Genomic DNA, 25089 nt, shown 5'->3' on the forward strand with positions numbered 1-25089 from the left:
ACCGCAACACTGCGGCTTAGAGAAGTGGTACTGTTTGGGGCTATATTGCTGACCCTAGTGGCCCTGGTACCTGTTCCTATCCTACTGCTTCTCTTTGTAGTGACGCGCGTTTCACTGAGTAATATTTGTCTTCTACTGAGCAATAACATAAATAAAGAAAATAAATACTCATAGTATGTGATGTACACTGAGTAATAAAGCAAACGGTTTGGGGGACAGTAACATAATTTTTGTACCCAAAAGGGCAATATATACTGTATAAGTTCAAATAAACTGACTCATAAAAAGTGGCATGGCTGGAAATTATAAATACTGAATAAAATACATATTGGGGACATCCAGCTTTTATCCAGGGGGCATAAGAAACCCACCTGGTCCTTTGTGTGTGTCCTATGACATACATAAAACATTTTTATATGGCAGGATAGGAATTTTTTTAAGTGTACCAAATAGAAGGGTCATTTTTATATTTCATCGCTATTCCCCATCTTTTTTCCCACTTCCTCTAGTAATATATTCATGAAAAGTAGGGAGAATGCAGAGAGAAAAAATGCTTAAAACAAAGTAGAACTAGAGAAGTCCATAATTTTTGACCCTCTGAGATAAAGTCTAGTTTTATCTTTTGAAAGTTATTTTACATTTTGCATAAAAAGTTGAGCAACTTTACATATTTCCAGTTCTACATTTTGTACTTTGTATATGTGCTGACTAACAGCATGTGTTTTTGTTCAGTCACATTCCAAGCTACTGTGATGTAAATTCAGATTTCTGCTGGCTTGTGAGCTGAAATCTTACGGAACAGCTCTAGCATTTAACCCGTTAGTGACCGCCCCATAGTGTTTTTACAGTGGCCACTAACGAGCTTTATTCCGATGCAATAGCCTTTTTATGGCGCTGCATCAGAATAAGTAAATAGAGCAGGGAGCTGTCAAATCTCCCTGCTCTCAGCTGCCAGAGGTAGCTGAGGGCTGGGGGCGTCCCTGCTCAACCGGGTGAGATCGATATTAGTATCGATCACACCCGTTTAACCCCTCAGATGCAGCGCTCAATAGCGAGTGCCGCATCTGAGCTGTTTTGGCGATAAGGAGGGAGCTCACTCTCTCATCGCACCGGCACCCGGCGATAGCCGGTGTCTTCTATGGCAGCCCAGGTCTGCCCAGGTCATACACTAAAGGCCCCCAGGTCTGCCTGTAGTGTATACCTGCTAGGTCATGCCACAGGCATGACCTAGCAGATGCCTGTCCGTTTTACTCGGCCAGGCATAATACACTGCAATACAGAAGTATTGCAGTGTATTATAAATGCGATCAGAGGATTGCATAGTGAAGTCCCCTAGTGGGACTAGTAAAATAGTAAAAAAAAAAGTTTAATAAAAACTGAAAAAAAAAAATGAAAACCCACTTTTCCCGCTTACAAACGGCTTTATAAATAAAAAAACAAAATAAAGTAAAAAAGTTACACATATTTGGTATTGCCGCATCCGTAACGACCCCAACTATAAACTTATTACATCATTTAACCCACACGGTGAACAAAAAATAAAATAAAAAAACATGCAAAAATTGCTGTTTTCTTTGAATCCAGCCATAAAATAAATGTAATAAAAAGTGATCAAACATCTACTCCAAAATGGTACCGATCAAAACTACAAGTCATCCCGGAAAACCTCATACAATTGCATCGGCAAAAAAATAAAAAAGTTATGGCTCTTCAAATATGGAGACACAAAAACAAATAATTTTGAAAAAAAAGGGTTTTCACTGTCTAAAAGTAGTAAAACATACAAAAACTATGTAAATTTGGTATTGTTGCAATCGTAACAACCCGATGAATAAAGTTATTGTGTTATTTATACCACACGGTAAACGGTGTAAATTTAGGATGCAGAAAAGTGTAGCAAAATTGCAGTTTTTTTCTATTCCCCCACAAAAAAAAGTTTATAAAAGTTAATCAATAAATTCTATGTACCCCAAAATGATGCTATTAAAAATTACAACTTGTCCCACAAAAAACAAGACCTTATACAGCTATATCGATGCAAAAATAAAAAAGTTATAGCTCTTTGAATGAGATGATGGAAAAACGTTAAAAATGGCTTGGTCATTAAAGTCTAAAATAGGCTGGTCATTTAAGCCACAAATGTTTTATGTATGTCATAGGACACACACAAAGGACAGGTGGGTTTTTTATGACTTCTGGACAAAGGCTGGATGTCCCCAATATGTATTTTATTCAGTATTTATAATTTACAGCCTTGCCACTTTTTATGAGTCAGTTTATTTGAACTTTTACAGTATGTATTGCCCTTTTGGGTACAAAAATATGTTACTGTCCCCCAAAACTTTGCTTTATTACTCAGTGTACATCACATACTATGAGTATTTATTACCCTTTATTTATGTTATTGCTCAGTAGAAGACGAATATTACTCAGTGAAACGCGCGTCACTACAAAGAGACCCAGTAGGATAGGAACAGGTACCAGGGTCACGAGGGTCAGCAATATAGCCCCAAATAGTACCACTTCTTTAAGCCACAGTGTTGCGGTGGTGGCTAGCACACATGCTGCTTTAAATAATGAGGAGACACATACATGGCCAGCCTTTTTCTCCTGTATTCATGTGGTTTGGATGTGTGAATATGCGCGTTATGACAGAAAGGCGCCTTTCAAAGGTTTACATGGCCTTTAAGCCACAATATAAAACTTGCTTTTCTAAAGCAAACCTATATGTTACATTATAATTTATTTCACATAAAGGATAGGTGATAATTGTCGATCATTTTAAGCCTTAAAACTTATTTATATGGCAATGCCATGCACACAGGCCTTCTACCTCTATAATGCGGGGATTATGCAGCATGGAAACCTCTGTTGGCCATTGTATATGATTGAAGACACACAAAAGTACAATATGCCACTACAAAATTCTATGAATGCCGTACGATTGATCTGTTTTACAGTCCTCTGCATCAGGCCTTAGAGGGATTATTGATGTTGATTTAAGGTTACTAGATTCTAAGGCTAAACACTACCTAAGACTGAACACTGAATTTCTTTTTTGTTCATTTTCTAGTTGTTAACTGCAATTCGCCAAAAGAGCTTGAGAATGGATATGTGACTTTCTCTACACCAGAAAACACCACCACCTATCAGTCAACTGTAACATATTCATGTCAGGAACGTTACTACTCCATGATCCCAAACATTACTGGTATGCATGTGCCTAGATGGCTTATTTTGACAAATAAAACATGTAAAATTTACCCTTTCTTTAACAGGCCATACATTCAGTGTTTGGAAATATAAATTGTAGAATTAAATAAAGAAAGAAATAATGATAGCAGGTGAAAGCAACATGACATTCTGGAGAAATACTAGTTATATGTTGCCAGCAGTTAAAATAAAAAAAGACAGAGGCGTCCATCTACGTCAGCTGATCAGGTTAGGTTTTGTGGGTAGATTGTCGTCTTTGTCCGAATATTAGGAATAGAGATTTAATCAAAATGTTTGAAAGTTTACCATGAGTATAGCAGGTTGGTTCCCACGAAAGGCTGAAGAAGGCTTTTCATTCGAAGAGACAGGAATCCCTGTTCATGGACGTGTGGCTTTTCCTTAACAATATTTAGCCACACAATGCTCATAATACTGTTAATCTCTTGGAAAGTTAAGACTAGGACATTTTTAAGCATCCCGCCCACAACCTTGATGTCGTATAGTCAGATTTTAATCTTTTTTTTAAAGCTGAAGACGGTTAAATTTCAAAGAATTCAGTAAATGGCTACAGGATAGATCTTTTTACCAGCATGGATTTGATTCTTTGGTATTCCGCTTAGACAAGTGCCTCGCCAGAGAAGGCGATTATGATCAGAAATAAACTCAATATGTATTTGAGTAAGCAATTCAATGTAAGTTGATCATATTTAAACGTTAACCACAGGAAACTTTACTTTTTTTTTTACTTTCCCTCGAATGTATAAAATCCTCTAGGAAAGTGTGTATAAATATGAATTCAGTTGTCATCACTTCACTGGTTATAGAAAAGCTTATTCTGGATCATTTGTATTCATCCATAAATGATGACGGCTTTAAAAGTAAATTGAGAGATTATCACTCTGTGCTTCAATTTATATCGGTGGTGGCATGAAACTATCATGTGTCTATGACAGTACCCAGGCTCTCCATTAAAACTGATTTAAATAAAGTCCTTCATTATGAGACACAATAGGCATTCCATTCCATATAAATAACTGTAAATTAATCTTAACACATTGAAAAATAAGTCTAAGTATCTCATGGGTTATTTTGCCCTGTAATACAGCTGGATACACCTGTGATGCAAACGGTGTGTGGATGAATTCTGAGATAGGAGTGAAACTTCCAGTGTGCCAGCCAGGTAAGAACATAATCGTATGCAGAATACAGAAATAATGTGTTTTAATTGCCTTTGTGGAAAAAAAAATCTTTATGTTTATATTTATTTATTCATATTGTTAATATATAGTTATATGTGTTTATAACGCTTTAGGCTTTGGTTTGTGCAGTATTTCTCCAAAGCTATTGATGCATGAGATTCACAACATAAAATACTTTTTTTTTCTAGATGTATGAGACTATATTCCTCTTGCAGATTTCATTCTTTAATATGGATGCCAATATGCTGGTGTTAAACTATTAGTAATGTACAGTAATTTATTATCTTGTGATTTCTGAGAGTCCTGTATATGGTTCCTGGAGACATCCAAACATGCCTCTGCCGTAGTCAGCTAGGAGACCATATTTTCCAGCCATTTCTTTTTCCATAAAATCTCTTTATATGTATTTCTCAGGCCAAGAATTCTGGAAAATAGTTGTGGTTGAGATGTAGGCTCTTGTATTTATTACTTGGTTACAGCTTGCTGCCCTTCTTTTTTTTTTTTTTGAGAGTCAAACCAGCTCTGCCATATTTCACTTTCTCTCCTATATCATTCTCTTATCACAACTTCATCTTTCAACCACTCTGGTGAAAAAGAAACTATATGCACATTGCTTGCATGAATGAAGACTTTCCTCATCTCATCTTGGGTTTGGGTTCACACATGGATACTGAAGAACATCCTTTCTAAACGCCTGCAACTATTTTCCTGGTACTGTGAGACATGTTACTAAAACTTAGGGTCATGCTGGAATGGACTAGTATCTCCACTGGCAGGTACTCCAAATGATCAATAATAATGACTAATCTATACATTTATGGCTAGCATTGGAAACACCAACCATGTTCACACATGCAGTGTTTGGTGCAGATTTAACATTTTCTATGTAAGCCAAAACAAGGAGTGGATACAAACAAAGGAGAAGTATTAGTTCTTCCATTATACTTTTCCTCCCTTTAGGATCCACTTCTAACTTTGGCAAAAATAAATGCTTAAAAATTGGCGCCAAATTGCCATCTGGGAACCTGAACTAAGGCTGGAATCACACATTCAGTTTTTGATTAATTGTTTTTTAGACAAGGAGTGGATCCTAAAGAAAGAAAAAGTCTATATGAAGGACCTAAACTTCTTTCTGTTGGATCCCCTCCCAGATTTGGCCTAAAAAAGTTCATCAAAAACTGAATGGGGGAAATTTGTGGCGTTACAAAGTAGCAAATTCTGGCTATATTTCGCTTTCTCTCCTATATCATTCTCTTATCACAACCACTCTGGGGAACAAGGAACTTAATGTGCACATTGCTTGCATGACTGAAGATCTTCCTCACCTCTTGACTTTGGCTTCACACATGGATACTGAAGAATATCCTTTGTTAATGCCTGCTACAATTTTCCTGGTACTGTGAGACATGCCACTTACAATCAGGGTCATGCTGGAATGGACTAATATCTTCGCTGGCAGGTATTCAAGGTTGGTTTCAAAAGTGCAATGATGTATTAAATCTTTGAGTAATACATCATTGATAGTAGATTATGCCTGGTCAAGACAAATTATGCTACACATATTCGTAACACAACAACATAATACATACCCCTCACATATGTACATAATCATTATAAAAATAGATAGACATGCAAAATAGTTCTCCAGATAGAATAAAACGGTCTCTCCACATATAGAAAGCTATTCTGTAATTTAATGTCCGACCATTTAAAGGGTCTGACATTGACTTAGAGGGTAGACACTTATAAGTGACACTAGACAGACAGTTTTCTTTTTTCTAGAGAATAGCTATTTGCATACTTTGCTCTAAAGTCTCAATACTGGCTGGATCTCCGCAAGGAGAATTAGTATCTTCTAAGAGACAGACAGATGATAGATAGATAGATAGATAGATAGATAGATAGATAGATAGATAGATAGATAGATAGATAGATAGATAGATAGATAGATAGATAGATAGATAGATAGATAGATAGATAGATAGATAGATAGATAGATTAGATAGATAGATAGATAGATAGATAGATAGATAGATAGATAGATAGATAGATAGATAGATAGATAGATAGATAGATAGATAGATTTCCAATAAACACATGGATCTTGAACATTTTTACCATAGTTTACAAAATAGTAGAGTACACCTGGCATAATTTACTTGCAATACATTATACATGCTTAGCTATCATTTGTTACCAATTGACTGTTTCTACCCTACATTTTTGTTTTGACAGTTTGTGGAAAGCCTACACAACCACTCCCGGGAATAGTGAAACGAATCATTGGTGGACGTAATGCAGAACCTGGATTTTTTCCTTGGCAGGTTCTTATTGTGGTTGAAGATATGTCCCGTGTGCCAGAAAACAAGTGGTTTGGCAGTGGAGCATTACTATCTGAGTACTGGGTGTTAACAGCAGCTCATGTGTTAAAATCTCAACGGCGTGATAACACTGTAATTCCGGTTTCAAAAGAACATGTCACTCTTTATTTAGGGTTGCATGATGTCAGAAATAAAGATGATACTATTACCAGAACAATAGAGAAGATAATACTACATGAATCATTTGACCCACAAATTTATAACCATGACATTGCACTGGTGAAATTGAAAGAAAAGGTAGTAATGAACCAATTCATAATGCCAATATGTCTGCCAGAGCTAGATCATGAGTTGGAAGGTCCTCAGCCCAATACTCTTGGTCTTGTAGCTGGTTGGGGTATCTCCAACCCTAATAATACTATTGATGAAGTCATTAGCTCTGGCATTAGAACATCTTCAGATGTGCTCCAGTATGTTAAGCTTCCAGTAATATTTCATGCTGAGTGTAAGGAAAGCTATGAGTCCCGCTCCGGGAATTATAGTGTAACTGAAAACATGTTTTGTGCAGGATATTATGAAGGTGGGAAGGACACCTGCCTGGGAGATAGTGGGGGTGCCTTCATAATTCAAGACCCTGACTCAAAAAGATGGGTGGCACAAGGGCTGGTATCATGGGGAGGACCTGAAGAATGTGGAAGCAAACAGGTGTACGGTGTATATACCAAAGTGTCAAATTATGTGAGCTGGTTAGATAATCAGCTCAATGCATAAAGAATATGTTATCTTATAGCAATTTAGGATTTCGTGTTTATATGTCCACATATAGAAGACATCCATGTGACTTACAAATCCATGGATCAACCTGATTACTTTATATTGTGGGAATTAAAGTAAAGTGTCACCTGGGAACTTCTTATGGTATAGTGCACTAGTAGATCCACATCTGGTGGTACTCAAGTTGGTGTTCCTAACATTAAAGGCTATGTACACCTTTTTGCAAGGCAATTTTTTTTTTTTTGTGTTTGGTGCAACTTTACAAGTACTTTTTATTGAAACATTTTTTTATTTTTTTAGATACAGCTGCTCTGTGTTTTTTATACAGAGCAGCTGTATCTAGTGATATTCACTGAATCTGTCAGTCCCGTGGACCTGACGGGTTGAGTGACAGCGGGTACTGCGTGTCTTTGACACGCAGGATACCCCTGTAAACTATCACATTTAAGTTACTCATCTATTTAAGCCAAAACAATAAGTGGATACAAACAAATGAGAAGTATAAAGTAAAGTTCAGACGTGACAGACTATTTCCACCGCAGATACAAAATCTACATATGTTACATGCAGATTTTGTTTCGGATTTAGCAGCAGATTTGCATTGCAAAGGCTTAAATCTGAGGTAAAAATCTGCTGCTTAACTGCAACAAAATGAGCATGCTACAGATTAAAAAATCTGCAACATGCTCAGCATTTATTGCAGACTTTTTCCGCTACATGTGGATGGGGTTTTGAAAACCCCATCCACTAATATTGTGCTGTAAATTGGCGCAGTGCGAACCTGCACCGCAAATCCGCCATGTCTGCATGTGCCCTAAGTCCTTCCTTTATTCTTTTACTCCCTTTAGGATCCACTCCTAGCTTTAGCAAAAAAGAAATGCACCAAAAATAGCATCAAATTAACATGTGTGAACCTGGTCTAAGGCTGGAAACACATGCAGTTTTTGATTAAGTTTTTTTTTTAGCCAAAGCCAGAAGTGAATCATAAAGAAAGAAAAGGTCTATATGAGGGACTTACACTTCTCTCTGTTGTATCCACTCCTGATTTTGGTTAAAAACGTGCAGTGAAAACGAAATATAGCGAATTTAATATCAGCTTCATGACACTTTTGTGGTATTAAAAAGTTGCCAATTTTGGTGCAGGTCCTATTTGCACTGAAATACGCAACTTTTCTCACCTCTCGTCGCTTTTAAAAAGTGAGAAAAGTGGATGAGGTAAGCCGGGAGGGGTAGGCGCCACCAACTTGGCATAATTTATAGTGCAAATCTATGCCCATGCATAGCGGGTGTGGATTTCAATTTTTGCTATTTGGATAGTCCAATTTATTTAGAGGTGTGGCACATTTCACGCAGACGTAATAAATTTCTGCCAGTCTTAATAAATTCCACCTATGCTTAAACCAAGCCTTAAACTGGGTTTATACACCACCACTGTGTCTTGGTGTTTATTTGCACCTATAATGGGAAAACCAGGAATAGATCCCAATAAGAAAGAAGCATAAAGAATGATCTTCTTTTATACTTCTCATTACTCATTTATTTAAAATTATTAAAAAACTTCAAAATAATTTTGATTAAATAGTGAACAAAATTAAAACAGCATAGTGATTAATAATGTTCTTATAGTGTTCGTATATCCAATTTTGTAAGTCTCATTATATACTGTAATATCCAAAGTGTATATAAAAGTAATTACTTTTGTCTCCTATTGTGCTGTACACAAGAAAAACGATTCCTCATATATAATTTCTTGTTTCTGTACACTATGTCATCTGAACATTATTACAATACTTTTCTGGAGAAGCTTATTCATTTTACCTCATTTCTGAAACGACTATATTTTATCATCTCAATTATGTGTTAGGAATTATTGAACACGTCCAGCCAGTTTAGGACAACTCAATCAATCTTGTTATTAATTTTCTTCTATTTTTATTTGTGCCTGCCTGACATATTTAGAAAAAACAAACAAATAGGAATGTAATTGCAAGCAAATATAATCCGGAATGTAACGCCAACTTCACTTAATGAGATCTGACAATCTTAAAGGATTTCTCGAGATGTATTATTTTTATTTGCAAATATAAATTTGCCATTAAAAAAAAAAATTTAATTTCTAATTTTTCTAATCTTCTTACGGTATTTGTAAAAGTTGTCCCCTGTGTAAACACAATTCAATTTTCTAATGCAAATAGTGCAAATAATACGGGAGGTGTTGCCCAGAACTACCGTACAAACTAATTTTAGCTGTCATTTTATGAGCCCATAGACAACGTGATCTTATTGGTTGCTATGGGCGTAGCACAAGCAATAGTTTGGATGTGTTTGATCTTGCAATGTGTCCTGTAAGCTACAGATTTAGAAGTACTTGGGCGCATGTGGACAATTAGTCAGCAGTCTCTTAATGGTAGAAAAAAAGGAATAGGGCGTGGAGGGTGGAGTCAAGAAGATGTGAGAGGGCAAATGAGGCTTGTTGATCATCATCATGTTGCCCTTTTGGCTTAGAGATATATGCCTACGCCACAACATTTGCTGTGCTACTGTGTATGTATAAGGGTTCTAGGATATTATTATACCATTTTGTTATATACTTATGATTTATATATACCTGATATCACCAAAGTTTTAAGTGGATCAAGTTTGGGTACTTAACACTAAGTAACCTACATATTTTACAGTTACAGCTTATTTTTCTACTGTGGACAGTTTAATTTTCAGAATGTGCCTCACTTTTTATTCTAGTTATTGACTGATGGACCTGAACATTAAAGGAGTTTCCCCGTCATAAGAACTTGATTGCCTAGCCTCAGGATAGGCCATCGGTATGTGATCGATAGAAGTCCGACTCTCATAAGAGCGCGGCTTCCAGTTCAGTACCCTCACTGCTTGTACTGTGAATCGCCGACACAATACACAATATTACAGCCCTCTCCCATTCATTCGTATCGGAGAAGTCTGTAATGTCAGCGATTCACAGTACGAACAGGTAAGGAATGAAGAATTTTTTATGACAATTTTTTATTCTTAAAACCCCTTTAAATGTTAGAAAAGGTATCATCTCACGTTAATATGGGAGGTGAAGCAGCAGAGGTGTATTTTCACAAAAAAAATGGGATGTCCTGCACAGAATTACCACAGTTCAGATTTTAGTTGGGAATATTCTGTTGTCTTAGACCATGTTCACACGCTGAGTTGACCATGCTGACCATGTTCACATTTCGTCAGGATGTAGGCATAGAATCCTAACAGAATCCTCATACATTCTGTATTCTACTGGCAATGTATGTAAATGGAGTATTTTATACACATGCTGAGGGAAAAATATGCATTTTTTTTTTTTAATCCACAGCATGTTCATTATTGCCACGTATTCCGCTTTGAAAAGTCGCGAATTAGCTCCATTGAATTACAAATGCAAGTTTGAACTGTGAATATATTCTACATATTTTCTAAAAAAATCTATGACAAATTTTCATAAGGCAAATCCATGCCATATGAATATGTCTTTAGCATATAAGTATTTTTTATAAAAGCCTTCCAAGATAAATTTTTTATGAAGCATTAAATATGTAAACATAAATTCGACCTTGTGCTAGTGCCTGCATTTCATTGTATTGGACAATACCAGTGTTATAATTTTGTATGTTTTTGTACTTATATGTAACCTACACTTATTTATTCATTTTTGTGATTTCAAATACAACTTGATATAAACTCTAAACAAAATAATAAATGTATCACTTATTTTTAATGTAATTTCCATTGTTGAATTGCAAATAAATAGCATTTTCAATATGAAACTGTGAAATAAGAGAATTTTTTTCTAATTTTGCATTTAAGGTATAATAAGGGTAAGCCTCCTGCACACTGCCATATCCATAATCCCAGTCCGTGATTATGGCTACGGCCGGCCGAGGACAGTCGTCCGCATTTGCGGGCCATGCTCCCATTATAAAGTATGGGAGCACGGTCCGTAAAATAAAAAAATAGAACATGTCCTATTTTTTACAGAAGCTTTCTACAACCTGGACACCTTCCCATAAATATACGGGAAGGTGTCCGTCGGCCATAGAAATTAATGGGTCCGTAATTACAGTCCCTAATTACAGTTCATAATTACGGATGAAATCTACGGTCGTGTGCATGGGGCCTAATTATGTAGAAAATATGTTTAACCCTATCACTACCAAGGTTATGTGATATAACATGACTTTAAAGAATTGTCGTAACTAAAATATAAGGAACTTGGTATCATATTAAAACTTAGAAGCTTACCTTTCAAATAATACCGAGATAAAAATCTCTAGTTTCAATAGTTGGGGAGAAGAAAATGTTAGAAGCTGGGGAGCAGGATGAAAAATGTTACTTCATGTTTCTATGTCTATAGAGAGGAGGTGGGAGCGACAATTATGAGCATGAAGACAGATCACAGATTGTTACTTTAATCACTACCCTTGTACACTCTTCCAGTGACCCCAGGGGTGTAATACATAATATTTTGTTCATGTTCTCAGCCCACTACCCCATACGAATTAGATAAGTTATGTGCTCTCTGATTTTCCCAGATAACATTTTTGTTTCTACTAATGGGGTGAGAAAATGAGTAGTTTCACCTCTAATCACCCCCTAAAAAGGTTTATTTAGGCATACGTTTGGCCAGTATACAAATGTGTACTTCCTTGACTTATCTCTAAACCCAAAATATCCAGAGATATATGGCCCGAGATGTTACACAAACATGTAAAAAAATATAGCCTCGACGTCTGCCGCCTTCTGTAGGCAATCTGTCGACTATAGGCTCCCATGTTCGCATACGTTTTTTTACTGGATGGCGGTGATAGATGCCTCTGATGGATGCCATCTGTCAACCATCCATCCCCCCTAAGATTCCAATGTTAAAAAGATGATACATTTAACGTAAATGTTTTTTTAATGGATGGCGCGAGATTGCGTTAAATTAGTATCATGACAAGTTAGGTAAAATACACAATTCAAGAAAAGTTAAGGGGGGGAAACATCTGTTTGTCAGAATCCAACAGCCAGGTCTAACTGTATTGAACAGTGTAGTCGTCTAGGCTTTTCAAAACAACTGGATACAAAAAAATGTATAAGGCATGGTTAGACATACAGCTTTAAAAAGCTTTAAATGGTCCCACTAAATGTAAATGCGGAACGCAGTCTGAACCTAGGGACATGGTTGCCAGCTTTCTACCTATTCTAGTTCTGTTGTTTGTTTGCCCACTGTATCAAAAAGCTGTTTTGGTTCTTTACAGGCAGAGACAGAGTTTGCAGGCTGCAGTGTCCTTTTTATGGCATTGTGTGCTCATTTTAATTTTTATAATGGGTATTAATATGGATACATATACTAATAATTTATGGAAGAGACCAAAAAAAGAAAAACTGGGATAAGTGTCAATCTATCTTTAGGTCAGTAATGATTTTTATTATGTGGCAAATTGCAAATATGTTTAGTTTTTTAAACATGTAAGATATCTTTTGGGAAACCTTGCTGGTTTATCACAGAGACATGACACAAATGCTAGAGCATTTGATTTCAACAGTTTTTCCCGATTGTTAGCCATAAATCGGTCAGAATCAAGATAGTCTTTGAAATTGTATCTATTGAGTTTGATTTTTCTGGCCAGTGCTCAGCAATAACCTGAAGTTTGTGCTACATCAGCCAAAGTTACACTCATAGCCAGCTAAATACTCCTAAATATAAGATTTGATTTTACACACCTATGTGACCCTTTAGGCTGTGTCCACACGTTAAGGATTTGCCTACGGCAAATAATGAAGTGTATTTTACAAAGAATCTGCTTTAGAAATCCGAGGCTGACACTCTGATTTCTGCCACAGACGTCTAACAGATCTGCACTAGGATTATCCCCATTGTCATGCAATGGGGATAATCCATGGCCTTACCATGTGGAATCTGCGAGAACAATGAACATGATTATTATTTGTGTAGATGTTTTTTGGGATCTTGTGAATTGGGAATAAAAAAAAACATTTACTTGCATTGGACGAGGGATTTGATGAGGATTTAGGCTCGGAATCCACGCATAAATCCTCATCAAATCCTGAACATGTTTCCTGTAACATTATATGAGAAATTACATGAATAAACCTACAAGCGTGACCCATACAGTAAAACTAATGTCCGATTTCATAAATTGATCCAATGCATTTAAAATAAAATATAGGCAACTTTGCAAACAACCTTAACTAAAATATGCTCCACCGTTTTGTGTCCGCAGTTCCTATGCAGACTTGTGTCTCCATTGTTACAGACTACAAACAAACCTTGTGTAGTCTGCTCCTGCAGACAAACTCTGTTCCACGCGTCCCCTAATTTTTGCTAACCTTACAAATGTATCTTAGCAAGAAGTAGATGACAGATAGAAGGGAGTATGGCTACAAGATCAAAGTACACAGGATTTGTGTGTACAGATGTGTCCTTCCTTACCTTTACTCTTATCTCAACATATCCTGAGATTTGTGGCTCGAGATTATCAGCTTTAAGAAAAACATGATTTTGCGATACTCTGTCAAGAGATCTGTATGTTATATATGTCTGTGTGGAGACCCACATGTTGTGATGTGTCCTGCAGCCTGTCGAGTGTTTTGCTAGAATGTAGTAATGTTATATTGCATTGGTTGTAATAAAAATTGGAGTTCCTAACCAAATTCAAGCAAAGATATGGATGGACACAACTGTAATCTGTAACCATGGAAACATATAGGTCTGCAAAGGAGCTGCAGACACAAAACAGTAGGTTTATATTTAATGAAGACTATTTGCGAAGTTGCTTAATTTTTTAGATGCACTAGGGCAGGGGTCTCAAACTCGGCCGGGTAAGTTGGCCGCATATAGAAAAAATGTGAAGTGGTCGGGCCGCATGAATTTCAAATTTGATACAATACAAAATTGTTGTTAATCAATTAGTTATTTGAACTACTATAACACTATATTACTATAATAATACCGCTAGGTTTAAAATTTGAGAGATTTCTCCACGTGCTTATTTCAACAATCCAGCTTTCCAGTTTAAGTGTCACTAAATACAGTTCGGCGGCTCAGTTAGCACACATGTCAAGATTGGGCAGCCCCTTTTTAGATAGTGCCACAGTGCCCTCGGTGGATGCTACCGCAGAGCCCTGTGTAGATGCTGCCACAGCAGTGCCCTGTGTAGATGCTGCCACAGCAGTGCCCTGTGTAGATGCTGCCACAGCAGTGCCCCCTGTATATGCCACCACAGCAGTGCCCCCTGTAGATGCCGCCACAGCAGTGCCCCCTGTAGATGCCGCCACAGCAGTGCCCCCTGTAGATGCCGCCACAGCAGTGCCCTCTGTAGATGCCACCACAGCAGTGCCCCATGTAGATGCCGCCACAGCAGTGCCCTCTGTAGATGCCACCACAGCAGTGCCCCATGTAGATGCCGCAACAGCAGTGCCCCCTGTAGATGCCGCCACAGCAGTGCCCCCTTTAGATGCCGCCACAGCAGTGCCCCCTGTAGATGCCGCCACAGCAGTGCCCCCTGTAGATGCCGCCACAGCAGTGCCCCCTGTAGACTGGGACTCCAGCTGGGCTCCTGACATCACTGGGACTCCTGCTCTGGGGAAGCCCCTGACATCATTGTCGATGTATGGACAGCGATGTCAGAGGCTTCCCCAGAGTCCCGGAGAAGAGCCGATAATAGCGCTCTGCCCGAGACTCCGCTCTGGGGAAGACCCTGACACACTGTCCAGATATAGGCAGCGATGTCAGGGAATCCCACAGCGTCCCAGAGCAGAGCCGATACTAGCGCTCTGCCCGGGACTCCGCTCTGGGGAAGACCCTGACACACTGTCCATATATGGGCAGCGATGTCAGGGAATTCCGCAGTGTCCCGGAGCAGAGCCGATACTAGCGCTCTGCCCGGGACTCCGCTATGGGGAAGACCCTGACACACTGTCCATATATGGGCAGCGATGTCAGGGAATTCCACAGAGTCCCGGAGCAGAGCCTGTACTAGCGCTCTGCCCTGGACTTCGCTCTGGGGAAGACCCTGACACACTGTCCATATATGGGCAGCGATGTCAGGAAATTCCACAGAGTCCCGGAGCAGAGCCGATACTAGCGCTCTGCCCGGGACTCCGCTCTGGGGAAGCCCCAGACATCGCTGTTCATATGTGGACAGCGATGTCAGGGAATTCCAGAGTCTCGGAGCAGAGCCGATACTAGCGGCTCTGTGTCCCGCGGGCCGCAGATGACAGCCCCAGTTAAAAGGCGTACATATTCTGTAAATTTCCTAACATAAAACTACTAAGATTGACTTCTCTACATGATTTAAATGTCTACACAACAATATCATTTATATGGAAGTCCAGCAGAGCATATCAGGCTCAACCACAGATTTAACTGGGTTGTACTGGCCCACCAGGGTTCAGGAGGATTCACACATTGGATTAGGTCCTGAATGATGGGGTCACATGCGGCAAATTTGTTGCAGAAATTTCTGTGAATATCCAATTTATTTGAAAGGGGCTTGCAGAAATCCATACACATGTGCATAACAACCCCATTCAGATGTATGAAATTAATTATTCAGTCAAAGTGATTTCTGCAAAAAAACTGCCGCGTGTAAATTCACCCAGAATAATGTCTCCCAATGCTATAGTTTCTATTTATTTGTAAGGACAGTATTTTTTTTTATTTTACAAGGATATTTTCTTTTACACCTATTGCAAAGTAAACTTTAGTTTACAAGGTAACATTTTATTAAAGGGTAACTAGACTTTCAGAAAACTTCTGAAATGTCATAATGACATGTCAGAATATTTGATCGGTGGGGGTCGAGCAGTGCAACCCCCAACAATCGCTAAAACAAAGCGGCAGAATTGCTTTTTCAAAAAGCCGAGCAATTGGTATACGAGCTTAATAGAAAGTCTATGAGACTGTATGTCACTATGACATGTCAGAAGATTTTTGAGAGTTTAGTTACACTTTAACACATTGTCAGTAGCATTATACAGAAAATAAATCAATTACCATATATTTAAACTATATCGTTCCTTATAAAGTCAGCACAGGAAAAAAAAAATCTCAGACGTGTTCTGAAATCCTTTAACATAATTTCCAAATTTTATGGTGTAAATTTACAGCGCATTTTTTTCATCTACAAAAGTAACATTAAATCATTTTCTTAACATCGTGTTGACATATTGTGTAATTTAATGTGGAAATCGGATACCCGGGCATAGATATATTACCTGGCAGGACCTCGTATTCATGCAAAAGCAAGGATGTGTGGCAAGTTATTTCCAGACACTGAGACAGCAGAGAATAGGGAAAAAAAATTGGTAGACTTTCCCAAGCCATGTTAAAAATACAGAAAATAGCCACAATATAATGACAAACGTTTAGATTCACATTCTTTATTACATTTTTCCAGAACTGGAAATTATAAATGAATTCGCAGTGGATTAATGCTGTCCAAGTACTTCACAAAGTAGGCTAGGCAAATACCATCACCTGCCTGAATGAGCAGCGTTATATTTATGGCCCAAGGAGTGACTGTAATGATTTTTTCTATTCTGAAGCAAATATCGAGGAGATAGTTTAGATTAATACCTGAGATAAAGCATCCTAGGGGCAAACGCAAGCTAACAGTTTATTAGATATTAATTTAGTTAATATTTTCCTTGGTTTAAAGTTTTAGCAGTTATGTTAGTTTTTTTTAACAAGGATTCATGTACTTAACTTAACTGTGTGCATTATATTTTAGCTTTATAACCATGTTCATTACTTATGTACTGTGACATCACTGTGTGCATTCTCTTTGTATTATGATGCTGTGTTTTTTATCTCGACCCCCCGTGCCATTTAAGATTTCGCCACCCCCGCCCACCCCACCGACCTCAAGGGGGTGGGGGTGTTTTTTTTTGCCGTTAACTGGTAGATTTTATTACCCCATTAAATCCCACCAAATTTCAACCCTCTACCTCGAGCCGTTCAAAAGTTATAAGGGTGTTCTGGAACTTTTGCTGGGCACTGTATATCATTGTGGTCCTTAGCCATTATCTGTGACATCCCAAGTTTACTATCCCTTTTGTGACACATTATCCTTGTTACATGACATAGCTGTGTGCAAAATTCCCATACTGTGACATTACTGCGCACATTATTCCTAGACTGTGACATCAGTTTGGGCAATAACCTTTCCTATGACATTACAGTGTGTATTATCAATTAACCGAGACATCATCGTGTTAGTTTTTCCTGATTTGTTACATCATTGAGTGGATCATCCCTGTATTGTGATATTCCTTGACCATGATCACTGTACTGTGCCAACACTATGTGCATCATCCTTGCACTGTGACATCACTGAATATTTTATTTGAGTGCTCTCATTTCCCTTTAGTCATTATTCCTGTGCTGTTAAAGACTATTATCCCCATGCAGCTATATCACTGGTTATTATATCATACCTCCCAACTTTTTGGACAGTCATAGAGGGACACTTGTGATTCATTGTTTGAAAGATGCATTTTTTTCATGCAAAACTATACACTTGAATAGTTTTTAATTTAAATACAAACACAAAATCATGTAACTATGCATTTTTAAGATGCAAGTTGCACCAAATGATCAAATTATATTCAAGTTGGATAGTAATATTACAGTTAGGATAGCCTCACATAGATTTTAGAGCAATTTAGTAAGTTTATTTAAGTTAATCTATTTCCCAGATCAAAAAGAGGCACATTTAAGGAGCAAAGAATGACAGAGGAACTTAAAGAGTCTCTGTCACCAGATTATAAGTGCCCTATCTTGACTTCATGAGACAACTGCTTTAAATACACTTATGTCACAATACAGATATAACATGCCTCCCCAGCGTCCCGTTTCTGGTGGGATAGTCTCTACTTTAACTTAAAGAAGCTCTGTCACCACATTATAGTACCTATAATAATCTCCCACATAATGTGATTGGCGCTGTAATGTAGATTACAGCAGTGTTTTTTATTTCGAAAAACAATAAATTTTGACCACGTTATGAACAATTTTAGATTTATGCTAATGACTTTCTTAATAGACAACTGGGCGTGTTTTTACCTTTTGACCAAGTGGGCGTTGTGGAGAGAAGTGTATGACGCTGACCAATCATCGTCATACACTTCTCCCCATTACCAAAGTGTCGGGAGTATGAATAGACATCGCGTGCTGGCTGGAAGCGATGTCTATTCACTCTCAAGACACTTCAGTAAAGTTAATGTGTGAGTAAGTGACAGCACATCGTGATCTCGCAAGATCACTATGTGCTGAGTACATGAATGGAGAGAAGTGTATGACGCTGATTGGTGAGCGTCATACACTTCTCTTTGCAACACCCACTTGGTCAAATGGTAAAAACACGCCCAGTTGTCTATTAAGAAAGTCATTAGCATAAATCTAAAATAGGTCATAACTTGGTCAAAATTGATAGTTTTCTAAAAAAAAAAAACATTGCTGTTATCTACATTACAGTGCCAATCACATTATGTGGGAGAATATTATAGGCACTATAATGTGGTGACAGAGCCTCTTTAAGTCAAAGTAGGGACTATCCCACCAGAAACTGGATGCTGGGGAGGCATGTTATATCTGTATTGTGACATAAGTGTATTTAAAGGTGTTGGCTCATGAAGTCAACCCCTTTATAAAAAGAAGGCGGCACAGCAATTAGATGATTGCTGTGGTGCTGGCATCTCCCATTCCTGGCTATCAGCTGTTATGGCCGGGGGAGGTTGTGGCCAGCCACACATTTCCCCTGCAGCAGCCTCTGCAGAGGAATGTAGCATTACATGCTGGCCTGTCAAATGAATGGATGTGTAAAGGATCTGCCAGGCACAGCTTCTGTATCAACGCCCATAGGTAATCAGTCTGCACCTGCTTCTATGTCTGTGAGACTGACTCCATCTTCCACCACTCAGGATGGCAGGCTTAGGAGTGGGAGAGCCTATCACAGCCTGGCCAGACGGAGCTAGCTCCCGCCCTCTGTCTATTTATACCTGCCTTTCCTGTTCCTCCTTGCTTGTGATTCTTCTCGTTTGCTTTCCTGGCGCTGCTGCAGCTTCTGAACTATTTGACCCTGCTTCATATTGACTCTGGCTTACTGACTACTCTCCTGCTCTGCGTTTGGTACCTCGTACACTCCTGGTTTGACTCGGCTTGTTCACTACGCTCCTGCTCTGCGTTTGGTACCTCGTACACTCCTGGTTTGACTCGGTTCGTTCACCACTCTTGTTGCTCACGGTGTTGCCGTGGGCAACTGCCCCATTTCCCTCAGCTTCTGTGTACCCTTGTCTGTTTGTCTGTCGTGCACTTATTGAGCGTAGGGACCGCCGCCCAGTTGTACCCCGTCGCCTAGGGCGGGTCGTTGCAAGTAGGCAGGGACTGAGTGGCGGGTAGATTAGGGCTCACTTGTCTGTTTCCCCACCCCTATCATTACATAGGCTCCTGACGCCCCTGAACTTTCCTCCGTTGATCTTTTCTTTTCTGCTCTCGGACTCATTTATGACGAGACTGACAGGACTGCCTTTGCCGAGAGTCAGCTGGTGACCTTACGTCAGGGTAAGAGACCTGTTGAGGAGTATTGCTCTGACTTTAGGAAGTGGTGCGTAGCTTCTCGGCGGAATGACCCTGCCTTAAGGTGCCAGTTTAGGTTGGGTTTGTCGAGCGCCCTGAAAGACCTGCAAGTTAGCTATCCCTCTTCTGACTCCCTAGACCAGGTTATGGCTTTAGCTGTACGACTTGACCGACGTCTCAGGGAACGACAACTTGAACGTTTTTGTGTTTTCCCCTCTGACTCCCCCATGATGCCTCCCGAGGTACCGTTGCTTCGCTCTTCCACGGAAGACTCGGAGGTACCTATGCAACTCGGGGCCTCCGTGTCCCCCCGACAACGTAGGGAGTTCCGCAGGAAGAATTGTCTCTGCTTCTATTGTGGGGATGACAAGCATCAAGTGAACACCTGTCCTAGGCGTAAGAATAAGCAGCCAGAAAACTTCCGCGCCTAAGTGATCATCGGGAGGTCACTTGGGCGCACAGGTATTTCCCGTAAATATGAAACGTAATAAAATCTTGCTTCCCTTTCAGGTCTCTTTTGGTGGTAGGTCTGCTACCGACAGTGCCTTCGTGGATTCAGGGTCGTCTGCTAATATCATGTCTGTGGAATTTGCTATGTCTCTAGCTATGCTTTTGATTGATTGATTTGCCTAAACCTGTCCCGGTAGTGGGTATCGACTCCACTCCTCTTGCTAATGGTTATTTTACACAGCATACCCCTGTTTTTGAACTCCTTGTTGGCTCCATGCATTTGGAGCAGTGCTCTGTACTGTTGATGCAGGGATTATCGTCCGATTTGGTTTTAGGCCTTCCCTGGTTGCAGTTGCATAATCCCACGTTTGACTGGAATACTGGGGATCTTACCAAATGGGGTAATGAATGCTTGACATCATGTTTTTCTGTTAATTCTATTTCTCCCCCTGAGGAGGTGAACACGCTGCCTGAGTTTGTTCAGGACTTCGCTGATGTTTTCTCTAAGGAGGCCTCCGAAGTGTTACCTCCTCATAGAGAATACGATTGCGCTATCGATTTGGTACCAGGAGCTAAGCTTCCTAAGGGTAGGATATTTAATCTCTCTTGTCCCGAACGTGAAGCCATGAGAGAGTATATCTAGGAATGCCTGGCCAAGGGTTACATTCGCCCCTCTACTTCTCCGGTAGGTGCTGGCTTCTTCTTCGTAGGAAAGAAGGATGGTGGTCTTAGGCCATGCATTGACTACCGTAACTTGAATAAGGTCACTGTAAGGAACCAGTATCCCCTTCCTTTGATTCCTGATCTCTTTAATCAGGTTCAGGGGGCCCAATGGTTCTCTAAGTTTGATCTACGGGGGGCGTATAACCTTATCCGCATCAAAGAGGGGGATGAGTGGAAGTCTGCGTTTAACACGCCCGAAGGTCATTTCGAATACCTCGTCATGCACTTTGGGTTGTGTAATGCTCCCGCGGTCTTCCAGAATTTCATAAATGAGATTTTAAGAGATTACCAGGGGGTACTTCTTGTAGTGTACCTTGATGACATACTTGTGCATTCCAAGGACTGGTCTTAGGCCATGCATTGACTACCGTAACTTGAATAAGGTCACTGTAAGGAACTAGTATCCCCTTCCTTTGATTCCTGATCTCTTTAATCAGGTTCAGGGGGCCCAATGGTTCTCTAAGTTTGATCTACGGGGGGCGTATAACCTTATCCGCATCAAAGAGGGGGATGAGTGGAAGACTGCGTTTAACACGCCCGAAGGTCGTTTCGAATACCTCGTCATGCCCTTTGGGTTGTGTAATGCTCCCGCGGTCTTCCAGAATTTCATAAATGAGATTTTAAGAGATTACCTGGGGGTATTTCTTGTAGTGTACCTTGATGACATACTTGTGTTTTCCAAGGACTGGTCCTCCCACATTGAGCATGTCAGGAAGGTGCTCCAGGTCCTTCGGGAAAACAAACTGTTTGCGAGGACCGAAAAATGTGTGTTTGGGGTGCAGGAGATACAATTTTTGGGTCAAATCCTCACTCCTCACGAATTCCGCGTGGACCCCACCAAGGTCCAGGCTGTGGCGGAATGGGTCAAACCTGCCTCCCTGAAGGCGTTACAGTGCTTCTTGGGGTTCGCTAATTATTACAGGAGATTTATTGCTAACCTCTCGGTCATCGCTAAGCCTATTACGGACCTCACTCGCAAAGGTGCTGATCTCCTCCACTGGCCTCCTGAGGCTGTCCGGGCTTTTGAGGTCCTTAAGTGCTTTGTCTCGGCCCCGGTTCTGGTCAATATTGTTTCTGACAGAGGGGTACAATTTGTTTCATTGTTTTGGAGAGCCTTCTGTAAAAAGTTGGGGATTGATCTGTCCTTCTCCTCTGCCTTCCATCCTGAAACTAATGGCAAAACTGAGAGGACTAATCAGTCTCTAGAACAATATTTAAGGTGTTTTATCTCTGACTGTCAATATGATTGGGTCTCATTCATTCCCCTCGCCGAATTTTCCCTTAATAACCGGGTCAGTAACTCGTCAGGGGTCTCCCCCTTTTTCTGTAATTTTGGGTTTAATCCACGGTTCTCCTCCGTTTCACCAGGTAGTTCCGACAATCCCGAGGTAGAGGTCGTTCCTCGGGAACTGTGCACAGTCTGGGCCCAGGTTCAGAAGAACCTAGAGGCGTCCCAGAGCATACAAAAAACTCAGGCAGATAGAAGACGTTCTACTAACCCCTTGTTTATGGTCGGGGATCTGGTGTGGCTATCGTCGAAGAACTTGCGCCTTAAAGTCCCGTCCAAGAAGTTTGCTCCCCGGTTTATAGGGCCGTACAAGGTCATTGAAGTCCTCAATCCTGTCTCCTTCTGACTGGAGTTGCCCCCATCTTTTCGAGTACACGACGTGTTTCATGCCTCCCTCCTTAAACGCTGCTCCCCGTCCTTGGCTCCCTCGAGGAAACCTCCTGTCCCCGTTCTCACCCCTGAGGGGGTGGAATTCGAGGTGGCCAAGATTGTGGACAGCAAGATGGTCCAAGGCTCCCTCCAGTACCTGGTCCATTGGAGAGGATACGGGCCTGAGGAGAGGACTTGGGTACCCGCCAGGGATGTTCACGCTGGGGTATTGGTCAGGAGGTTCCACCTTCGTTTCCCCAATAAACCAGGTCCACCTAGAAAGGGTCCGGTGGCTCCTCATAAAAAGGGGGGTACTGTAAAGGATCTGCCAGGCACAGCTTCTGTGTCAACGCCCATAGGTAATCAGTCTGCACCTGCTTCTATGTCTGTGAAACTGACTCCATCTTCCACCACTCAGGATGGCAGGCTTAGGAGTGGGAGAGCCTATCACAGCCTGGCCAGACGGAGCTAGCTCCCGCCCTCTGTCTATTTATACCTGCCTTTCCTGTTCCTCCTTGCTTGTGATTCTTCTCGTTTGGTTTACTGGCCCTGCTGCAGCTTCTGAACTATTTGACCCTGCTTCATATTGACTCTGGCTTACTGACTACTCTCCTGCTCTGCGTTTGGTACCTCATACACTCCTGGTTTGACTCGGCTTGTTCACTACTCTCCTGCTCTGCGTTTGGTACCTCGTACACTCCTGGTTTGACTCGGCTCGTTCACCACTCTTGTTGCTCACGGTGTTGCCGTGGGCAACTGCCCCATTTCCCTCAGCTTCTGTGTACCCTTGTCTGTTTGTCTGTCGTGCACTTATTGAGCATAGGGACCGTCGCCCAGTTGTACCCCGTCGCCTAGGGCGGGTCGTTGCAAGTAGGCAGGGACTGAGTGGCGGGTAGATTAGGGCTCACTTGTCTGTTTCCCCACCCCTATCATTACAGGATGTCTATGTAATGTATTTATGCACTGGATTATCCAGAATAGGAGCTCTCTTACAGAGCAGCTCTCCGTTCTGGCATGTAGAGGGTACCTCACTTTATGACATCCATAAACCCTACGATGACATATGGAAAGGCATTGGCTTGATAGGACAACCCCTTAAAGCTTTGCCTCTCCCAGTTTTAGTTGTAGCTCCATTACCATATTTTGGAATTGGTAAGAATTCTAGGGCCTTAGTTTTATTTTTTTTTATGAAAACTTAAATCAAAACTGAAAATATATGAAGAAAAAAAACGCATATTTTTTTGGGCTAAATAAACTGATCATTAAGGCCAGGGGTCAGGAACCTTTTTGGCTAAGAGAGCCGTAAACGCCACATATTTTGAAATATAATTCCGCGAGAGCCGTACAATATGTTTAAAGGGCCATTGACAGATCAATCGCTCCAATGTTCACTTAGTACAGCAAGGAATGCTCCTCCCTGCTGTATAAAGCCACAACTGGACTGAAACAATGGTAATTAGCAGTAAAAAAATTAAATAAATAACTTACATTGTGAGCTTGCGATGCATGACATCAGTCCAGCAGTCTGGCTTCTTCTTTTTCCTGCGCATGACTGGAAGCTGGCATTCTTCCCACCTGATGTTGAGAGAATGCCAGCTTTGAGGCATTCGCAGAAGAAAGAAGCTGGAATGTTGGACATGTCACACAACGCATTGTCAGTTATGTCAATTATCTATTTTATTATTTTACAGCGAATTATTGTTTAGGTCCAGCGGTGGCTTAGTGCAGCAGAGAGGAACACTCCTTTGTGTACTAAGTGACCGCTGGAGCAATTGTATCTGTCAGTGGCCCTTTTAAAAGTGTTGGTCTTACAGAAAATGAACAAAAAAGAGAGGCTCAGACCCATAGGGAACTAAAGCATTTACTACTTAAAGTGGTACATACAAGCAGGCACACCCAGCGTAATAAATAATTGAACTTTATTAAATAGTCTCACTGTACATAAAGTGCACACATTGACTTGTATTTAATTTTAAAGAACAACAAATCTCCGAACTCTTTTTTTTATAACATAATAACGTTTTAATGCTGTTGCTAACCAACGACGAATAGAATACTTCCTACCGTTAACGTCCAAGGGAGACACAAGGGAGGAGGCAGATGCCGCTTCACTAGGGGACGCAGGTGCGTGCTTGC

The 25089-nt window shown here is 40.3% G+C and overlaps 1 protein-coding gene across 3 annotated transcripts in view; it reads left to right on the forward strand.

Annotated features, from left to right (window-relative positions):
- MASP1 (MBL associated serine protease 1) overlaps positions 1-25089 on the forward strand; it is a 140028-nt gene that overhangs the window by 53132 nt on the left and 61807 nt on the right. For 2 of the 3 annotated variants that reach the window (XM_075861796.1, XM_075861797.1), the window contains exons 9-10: positions 3074-3211; positions 4319-4393. In XM_075861796.1, coding sequence (XP_075717911.1) covers positions 3074-3211; positions 4319-4393 — 213 coding nt within the window. Of the gene's footprint in view, positions 1-3073; positions 3212-4318; positions 4394-6647; positions 10841-25089 lie in introns of those variants that run through there. The other variant, XM_075861795.1, reaches the window with a different exon arrangement.

The sequence above is a fragment of the Rhinoderma darwinii genome, chromosome 4, assembly GCF_050947455.1.
Source record: "Rhinoderma darwinii isolate aRhiDar2 chromosome 4, aRhiDar2.hap1, whole genome shotgun sequence".
Lineage (NCBI taxonomy): Eukaryota > Metazoa > Chordata > Amphibia > Anura > Rhinodermatidae > Rhinoderma > Rhinoderma darwinii.